Here is a 9,688-nt window from a genome sequence, read left to right on the forward strand (position 1 = left end):
ATACGAGGTCGCAGTTACAACCCTGCAGTCTCTGGGAGTGAAAAAAAAAAAAGATGAAACGGCTTGGTTCTACAAAGATTTAAAATCTCAGAAACTAAAAGGGGCAAGTTCCCCTTTTCCTTTAGGGTTGCTATGAGTTGGCATCAACTCATGGCGGTGGGTTGTGCAACAACTAGTGTTTGTTTGTTTTCTCTTGAAAGCCAAGAGGTTTGGGAAAGACCACAGGGCTCTTCACCCATTTCCAAGCCCACTGGGAGTGACAAAGGGAAAGTGACAAAGAAGGTCAATTTAACATGAGCTCTGTGGGAAAGGAGGGAACAGAGATCCTGCAGAGTAGTAAGCATATCCACTGTCCCCCAGCCCCCGCCATCCTGGGGCCGAGAGCTGTGGGCCTGGCAGGAAGGTAGAGTGGGTGGTGGAGGACGAGGTGAGGACTCATGACGCTACCTTCACCCTTCTGCTCCTCTGTATGAGATCATTGGTATGTGATGACACACAACTCTCTGTGGAGAGCTTTCCCATTTGACTGAATTTAAAGCTTTTTCAATTTTGTGTTTGTGTCAAGAAAATTTAGAAACAGAGGTAAAAGTTTACCCACACTCATTACAGCTACGTGGTAACTTTCATACATGAAATCACTGATGAAACATGAGCTCTTCATTTATTTTTAAACTTTTTATTAGGATTTAAAATTTTAGAGTATATTGGTTTTCCATATATTTCATACATGGATTGCAGTCCCCAAGATGTACCAGCACTCTTCCAACTTCCGCCCTCCCTGTGTTTTTCCATTATTATTCATCCTTTTTTCCTGATCCATCTTGCTTAAGAGTTTTTATCCATAAGCAAATGCTGTCTTTTGATTTTGTTTGGTGGATTGTTCTAAGGAGTGTCTACCTCCTGGATGTTGTTCTTCCCCTGCAAGTCTGTGTTGTTGGGCTGAGAGCTGAGTCAGAGGAGAGAGTACAGTTCCAGGAGTGAAGAGTCGCTAAAGGTCATAGTCTGGGGATTCCAAGTCTCCCTCAGACCAGTAAGCCTGGTCTATTTAATGACTTTGGGTTTTGTTCCACTTTGTTCTCCCACTCGACTCATGACTCTCTTTTGTGATCCCTTTCAGAGTAATTAGCAGTGGAAGCTGGACAGCATCTAGTTCTTCTGGTCTCAGGGTCGTGGAGGCTGAGGTTTGCTGTGGTCCATTCATCCTCTGGACAAATTGTTCTCATACATCTTCTATTTTGCTCATTCTTATTTTATGGTACTTCTGTGCTGTGTCCAGGGGCAACAGAGAACATGGAGGTGGGGCAAGCACTACTTGCATCTGGGTGGGCACTCTACTGCTTGGTATAACTGTGATCCAGAAACAGCAGGTCCAGCTCTTTCAGGGACTGAAAGCTGGAAGAGCAATAAGGTACCCATGCACCCTGTGGAAGTCTGGAAGGCCCTCTCCCCACACCGGTGGGCCATGTCAGTAGAGGGACAGCAATTCAGAACCTGTGTACACACATGGTAAGTCACAATCATGTTTCTGCATTTGGCCCAGGCCGAACTCTAGTGCCTCTTCCTTTGTTTTGAAAGCTTTGTTACACTCACCCCAATAAAAGGTTTTCTTTTTGGGCATGTTCTCATGTTTGATGAGTCTTGACTTCCACATATAAGATTTTCCACATTTAATTCATTCAAAGGGCCTTTTTCCTGTGTGAAATCTCTGATGTGCTGTAAGGAAACTTTTCCAGATGAAAGCTTTACCACACTCATCACATATATTTTTTCTCCAGTATGAATTCATAGATGAGTTTTGATATTTGCTTTCTGAATGAAGGCTTACCACATTCACCAAATACATTTCTGTCCAGTATGAGTTCGCTGATGAACAGTGAGAGCAGTCTTCCTGATAAAGGCTTTTCCACATTCACCACATACATGGGGTTTCTCACCGGTATGAGTTCGCTGATGAACAGTGAGCTCATTCTTCCAGATAAAGGCCTTTCCACATTCACTACATACATGGGGTTTCTCTCCAGTATGAGTTCGCTGATGATAAGTAAAAGCAGACTTCCTGATAAATGCTTTTCCACATTCACCACATACATGGGGTTTCTCTCCGGTATGAGTTCGCTGATGAACTGTGAGGTCCTTCTTCCTGATAAAAGCTTTTCCACATTCACTACATACATGGGGTTTCTCTCCAGTATGAGTTCGCTGATGAATAGTAAGCTCGTTTTTCCTGATAAATGCTTTTCCACATTCGCCACATACATGGGGTTTCTCTCCAGTATGAGTTCGCTGATGAACAGTGAGAGTATTCTTCCTGATAAAGGCTTTTCCACATTCACCACATACATGGGGTTTTTCTTCTGTGTGAACTGTCTGATGTACTATAAGGCATTGCTTCTGACTGAAAGCTTTACCACACTCAACGCATACATAAGGTTTCTCTCCAGTATGAGTTCGCTGATGAACAGTTAGAGTATTCTTCCTGATAAAGGCTTTTCCACATTCACCACATACATGGGGTTTATCTTCTGTGTGAACTGTCTGATGTACTATAAGACATTGCTTCTGACTGAAAGCTTTACCACACTCACCGCATACATAGGGTTTTTCTCCTGTATGAGTTCGTAGATGAGTTTTGAGACGTGCTTTCCGAATGAAGCCTTTGCCGCATTCACCACATACATGAGGTTTCTCTACAGTATGAGTTCGCTGATGATCAGTGAGAGCTGTTTTCCTGATAAACGCTTTTCCACATTGACCACATACATGGGGTTTTTCTCCAGTATGAGTTCGCTGATGATAAGTGAGAGTAGACTTCCAGAAAAAGGCTTTTCCACATTCACCACATACATGGGGTTTCTCTCCAGTATGAGTTAGCTGATGAACAGTTAGTTCATTCTTTGTGATAAAGGCTTTTCCACATTCACCACACACATGGGGTTTCTCTCCAGTATGAGTTCGCTGATGAACAGTGAGAGCATTCTTCCTGCTAAAGGCTTTTCCACATTCATCACAGGCATAGGGTTTCTCTCCAGTATGAGTCTGCTGATGAACAGTGAGTGCATTCTTCCAGATAAAGGATTTTCCACATTCACCACATACATGGGATTTATCTTGTGTTTGAAATGTCTGATGTGCTATAAGGTATTTTTTCTGACTGAAAGCTTTACCACACTCACTGGATACATAGGGTTTTTCTCTTGTATGAGTTCGTAGATGAGTTTTGAGACGTGGTTTCCAAATGAAGTCTTTGCCACATTCACCACATACATGGGGTTTCTTTTCAGTATGAGTTCGCTGATGAACAGTGAGAGCAGCCTTCCAGGAAAAGGATTTTCCACATTCACCACATAAATGGGGTTTCTCTCTAGTATGAGTTTGCTGATGATCAGTGAGAACATTCTTCCAGATAAAGGTTTTTCCACACTCACCGCATACATAAGATTTTTCTCCTATACGAGTTTGTAGATGAGTTTTGAGATGTGATGTCTGAATTAAGCCTTTGCCACATCCACCACATACATGGGATTTCTCTACAGTATTAGCTCGCCAATGAGCATTGAGATCACTGTTCCTGGTGAGGCCTTTCCCACATTCACTGCATACACAGGGCATCCCTTCCACGTGAGTTTTCTGATGTTCCCTGAGGTATGCCTTACTGTGATATACTTTGCCACATTCCAAGCATTTATATGGTTTTTGTCCTTTATGAGTTTTTCGATAATGTTCATTGGGTTTGAACACTTCATCGAATTCTTGCCCACACTGATTGCACTCAAAGTCCTTCTCTAGTATATGAATGATCTGATGCTCACAGAGGAAAGACTCCTTGATGAAGGGTTTCCCACATTTATCACTTATGCATGGTTTCTCAATTTTGTCAGATTCCTGATGTTGGATGCACTGTGACTTCATGCTACTGGATTTTTCACACTCAGGCAATTTCATTTCAGCATAAAATTGCTCTTGTTCAACATGCGTAAAAGTTTTCTCATCTCCATTGAGCACAGCTGATGGCTTTATTTTGTTGCTACTGTACAGATTTAATGGCAGAATGATTAAATCTGATTTTACAATTCTTTCATGTAAGCCAAACATGTTCTGTTGATAAACAATACTTTCCAATGTATTAAACTTATAGCATTCTTCCATTCTGTCCACGCTTCTTTCATGTTGCGAGTACTCAAGTAAATGAACATCTTTCTCGATTTCTATAAAAGAACAAAACATTGAATTTTTTTATCATATTGATTTACACTGGCCCCCTTAAAATATGCATTGATACGAGGTAGATCTTTATTGACAACCCTCTTATATGAATGTAAATAAAACACTATATTTAATGTTTTTTGCTCACTGGTAGAACTACAACATGTAAACAATCAAAATTGTAATGAATTGTGGGATTATAAAGAGATTTTCCCCCAGCTTTGTCCCCCCAAAGGCATGCCAAACATTAGGGGCTTTTTGCCCACTGTATAGTGGGAGTCAGATGCTTAGAGACATCTTCCCTATAGGGGGTCAGTTGCCAGACAACTGTTTGGTCCCACCAAGGTAGGACCTGCTCCCTATTGTTAAGGATAATGGGCTACTTCTCCCTAAAGGCTTGCGACCATTAGCTTGGCTCCTGTAGGTGGGGTTCACACCCTACTGATAATGGTTTCTATGGAGATCCAGAGAACAAGCCAAACTAGCTCAGTGACATCCAAAGTAAGGCTGCCATCCTGAATCTAGGATCCGCCCTTCTTGTCACATGTATACCTCCAATCCCTTCTCTTCCTATTGCGTGTATATCCCTAGATTGTCTCCCTCTCTTTGCTGTATTATCTATAGTGCAACCCCTTCCTGTGGCATATGTCTTTACTTGTAATTAGTGGGCTTGCACTCCCCCCAAAGGTATATAGGCTTAGGTTAACAATAAAGAGCTCTCTTGGGCTCCCCTCTTGGCCTTTCATCAATACACCCTCTCCTCTCTGGTCCTCTTTCCCCTGTTCCCTTTCCCCTCATCCTCCGTCCCCTCCCCTTCTCTCCATGAAGATGATCAAGCGGGGCTGAGGTGAGCATGTTATCCATGAAATGTGTCTGACTCCATTATTTCAGTCTCTCTTTTATTTCTCATGCTTTCTATGACTTTAACATAATATTTATATATCTCAACCATACAACTGCGCCTATCAAACCCATGATTATGTGGGAGGCTAGCCCTCTCCCCACAATGAATGAACACAGATATTGTAGTTGCTTAAATACGGCCATGAAAATATACAACAAATGTAAATATAAGCAAGGTATTGAGACCAATAGACCACAGGGCAGTAAGGTTTGCTAAATCCAGTTGGTAGAGGACAGATGTATTCATTCCATCAATCTTTACTGAGAGACAACTAAGTACTAGATAAAGTTGGGAATGTGAAAAATGCAGAATGTTCTACATGGGGGAACACTATTTTTATAGGTATATAGTAAAGGCATTATAGTACACAAACATTTTTCTTATGTTTATGGAGTCTATATGCTAGCTTACACCACTCATCTTCCAGTACTGTCCAATGGTGGCTTGCATGTCGATGTGATAACAGAAGCAATGGCACACAGGACGTCAAATTCAAGTAGGATCACCCACGGCAGACAGGTCTTGGTGGAATTTCCAGAAAAATGGACTGGGAGGAAGACCTGGTGATCTACTTCTGGAACATGAACCCCTCAGGTTTAATGGCAATGAATTTAAGACTGAACAAGTACTACCTCCTGAAAGTAGAGTCAACAGTAATGATAAGAATGGAGTAAAAGGGACTTTCAGTTGGTGACATGGCATGATTCAAAATGAGAAAAATTAGTTGCAAACATCCACTAATAATTGGAAGACAGTATGAAGTATTATCAAGAAAATTTGTAAGTTTCCAAACAAAATGGAATGTTTAAAGATTGATAGTGAATGTGTTACTGAACTTAATAAACTGGTACTGGCTATTTTAAACTAGATAATCAAGTGGTTTATAAGGCTGAGCTTGACAAATTCAAGAAGACTAGTGTCATTGATTATCAAAAAGTAAATTGCAAGATCTTCCCTGAAGTATAATGCTGTGAGTGGTAGGTTAATATTCCTATGCCTGCAACTAAGATCAGTTACTACAAGTATTATTTATATTTGTGTAACAACTGTTAAAGCAAACATAAAGTGTGGGACCCAGCCTCACAGTTGAATAGATCCTTAGGAATAGTGTGTAAAATTAAGGAAGATAACGCAGACAGCAAAAACAGGGTAGAACGGCCTCATCTCTGATGCCGGAATAAGATAGTGAGGTTACTTAACAATGAGTTTATATATAGCAGGAAAGCGTGCAAGCCTCCAGAAGGCAAATACACAACAGAACAGACAAGTGTGAATGTGGGAATATCCTGAATTCTTTTAGAACACTTCAAGATAAGTATCAGGCTGTGGGAAACCGAGGACCAAGGAAAGAGTGGATGCAGACAAATTATTTTGAGAATTAAAGAACATTGCAAGGCCAGGTATCTGGGTGGAGAGACACATTCATATTTGTAAGTTGGAGAAGAGTCCCAGTCACATTATCCTAATTAAAAAGCATTGCCACAATATCCTTCATTATAGTGTTACCTTAATGATACCTTATAGAAGCACATGGCTAATTACTATCTGCCACCAGCTTTCACTACGAGAGCAGACGTGTTATTATTGTTCTCCCCACTCAGGGGACAGTTACTCCCCTCCATCTGCCTTCAGCACTGGTCTTAAGTAGCTCACCCAATGAGTTCAGGGACCTCCAAAGTAAAGATACTGCCCAACTGCCTGTGGTTAGGATGGAGTGGGGGTGAGGGCGAACTTGTGTGCTCCAAGACCATATAAATTGGTGAAAGAATACATTCTCTGTCTCTATCTTGCACAGACCTGGCATCATGGAAGAGGTGAGTGCCTGAATACTTTTGTCTGCCCTTTTATTTCTGCCCTTCAATTATACAACCATCCCTTAGGACCCATACAGAAGGCATTTAAGAGACAAAGGGGTTCCTTGAATGACAGCAACAAAGGGAACCTGATTGCTATTAAAGCTGAGAAGAGAGAAGTCAGACGCCTGTAGGAGACAGCTTTATACTAGGATCTTAATGGAGGGCAGTTGTGAAGAAAACTCTTATCTGCTGATTGTGGATTATCACCTGTATCTACATCCTTGGGACTGTGGAGGTTTTCTTCTAACACTAGTACTGGTCTTACAAACCCTGTGGTCAGGAGTATGGAGATTAGGCTGCTTACACTTTCATCCAGGTTCTGTTTTCTACAATAAACAAATTGAAGGGCGGGGAAGAGGGGAGCTGATATCAAGTTCAAGAACCAGAAAATGTTTTCAAACTGGTGGCAATTGTACAATAATGCTTGATGTGATTGAACTGTGGAATGTTATGACATCTGTAAGAGCCCCCAATAAAATGATTAAAAACAGTATTGAAAATTTCACATAACTTTTGTAGCCTGACATAGAGCAGGCATACAATCATCAACACTGATGAATGTAAAATTTGGGAACAGGATCAGTAGCTGGAAAATGTGGCCTTAGTGACAGAGATGACTCAAGAGTTTACTGATAAAATTTTGAGAGACTAACGATGAATTCACAGCAAATTCCTTATTAAACAACAGAAATGGAAACTACACATGAAGCTATTTCTGAAAGGAACTCATGAAAAACCAAATCCACCACATCTATAGAAAGAAATGATGGAGAAGCTCATTAATGAAAACAAGGCCAGGGGCTCACTGTGGAACAGATCATCAATTGCTCAAATCCAAGTTGAAGCTAGTCAAACTTGAGCTTAGAGACTATCTAAAGCAGTGGTTCTCAACCTATGGATTGCAATCCCTTTGGGAATCAAACAACCCGTTCACAGAGGTCGCCCAATTCCTAACAGTAGCAAAATTACAGTTTTAAAGTAGCAACAAAAAATATTTTATTGCTGGGGGAAGGGGTCACCACAACATGAGGAACTGTGTTAAAGGGTCATGGCATTAGGAAGGTAGAGAACCATTGATCTAAAGAATAAACGTGATGAATTGAAGATTGATGACTGAACACCAGATGGTTGTGGGATGACACCAGAACATCATATATCCGGAAATCAAAAGGCTACTGAAAAGACAGTATATAAAGAGAACAACATTGAATATACCATGTACTGTTTGAATAACAACAAAAAAAACTGGTGTTGGAATATGCACCCAAAATGATCTTTAGAGGAAAGAACTAGGAAGCAAAGGGCATTTATACAGGTCTAAATACAGGCATATACATATGTAAATGTATTTATATATGATGATAGGGAAATAGATTTATGTGCATATATTCATAGGTTTAGTATTAAGGTAGCAGAGGGACACTGGGGCCTCCACTCAAGAACTCTTTCAATGTGCAGCCGGCCCCAATCCCAACTGCGTGGACACAGGGCCCTTCCCCCAGAGGAATTTATTTCAGGGAACAGCACTGAATCTGCAGCTCAAGAAGAAGGACATGTCTGATTAGAGCACATGCAGGGGGGAGGAAGAGAGAATGGAGCACATCCTGGCGCAAAAAGCCTTGGGGATGATATTCCTGCTCAGAGCAGCCAATCTACAGAGAAGACCATATGGCCGGCCCCACTATGAGACATGACATCCCTCACTGACCCATAGCCCTACTGGAGACACAGTGTGGGAATTCCGCCCAATCTGATCCCACCACACAGAGGCAAAACACTAAGGGCATGGAACACAACAGCAATGGGAATAGAGAAACGGAATCCCCAGGAAATACCAAAAATAGACTTTGGGGCCAGGGCTTGGTGACACATCAGACTTAACCGGAAAATACTAAAGGCCAACAAACAGTCTTGAACTGACTACAAGCTTTTCTTTCTTGTTGTTTTGCTTTGTTTTGTTGTCGTTGGGTTGTTGTTTTGTTTTATTTTGTTGCATGGTTTTGCTCTGTCTTGTTTTTGTGCATGGTATGATCTCTGCAGATCTGTCTGAATAAGATAGGCTGGATGAACAATCTAGAGGAGAAAACAACGGGACCAATAGTTCCGGGGGGACATGGAAGAGGGGGAGGTGGGGGAAAGGAACTGGTGTTAACAAACCCAGGGACAAGGGAACAACAAGTGATCCAAATCGGTGGTTGTGGAGGGTTTAGGAGGTCTGGTAAGGCATGACCAAGGGTAATGTAACGGAAAAAATTACTGAAAGAACCCCTAATGAAGGCTGAACATGATAGTGGGACAATAGGAAAATAAAAGGAAATAGAGGAAATAACTAGAAGGCAAAGGGCATTTATAGAAGTCTAAATAAAGGCATGTACATATGTAAATATATTTATATATGAGATGGGGAAAAAGATCTATGTGCATATATTTATATGTTTAGTGTTAAGTTAGCAGATGGATATTGGGCCTCCACTCAAGTACTCCCTCAATGCAAGAGTACTTTGTTCTCTAAACTGGCATTCTATAATGCTCACCTTCCCAACACAATTGCTGAAGACAAAATGGGTGAATAAGCAAATGTGGTGAAGAAAGCTGATGGTGCCCAGCTATCAAAAGATATAGCGTCTGGGGTCTTATAGGCTTAAAGGTAAACAAGCGGCCATCTAACCCAGAAGTAACAAAGCCCACATGGAAGAAATACAACAGCCTGCGTGATCACGAGGTG

General features: G+C 41.3%; 1 protein-coding gene across 4 annotated transcripts in view; it reads right to left on the minus strand.

Moving 5' to 3' along the window:
• Window positions 1-656: 656 nt before the first annotated feature.
• LOC123521700 (zinc finger protein 615-like) overlaps window positions 657-9,688 on the minus strand; it is a 33,542-nt gene continuing 24,510 nt past the window's right edge. For all 4 annotated transcript variants that reach the window (XM_045290519.1, XM_045290520.1, XM_045290521.1 and 1 more), the window contains one exon: window positions 657-4,205. In XM_045290519.1, the coding sequence (XP_045146454.1) occupies window positions 1,831-4,205 (2,375 nt within the window). In that variant the 3' untranslated portion in view covers window positions 657-1,830. The remainder of the gene's footprint in view (window positions 4,206-9,688) is intronic.

This window comes from Echinops telfairi, unplaced genomic scaffold, assembly GCF_000313985.2.
Source record: "Echinops telfairi isolate 266 unplaced genomic scaffold, ASM31398v2 ScPeMD7_40;HRSCAF=151, whole genome shotgun sequence".
NCBI lineage: Eukaryota > Metazoa > Chordata > Mammalia > Afrosoricida > Tenrecidae > Echinops > Echinops telfairi.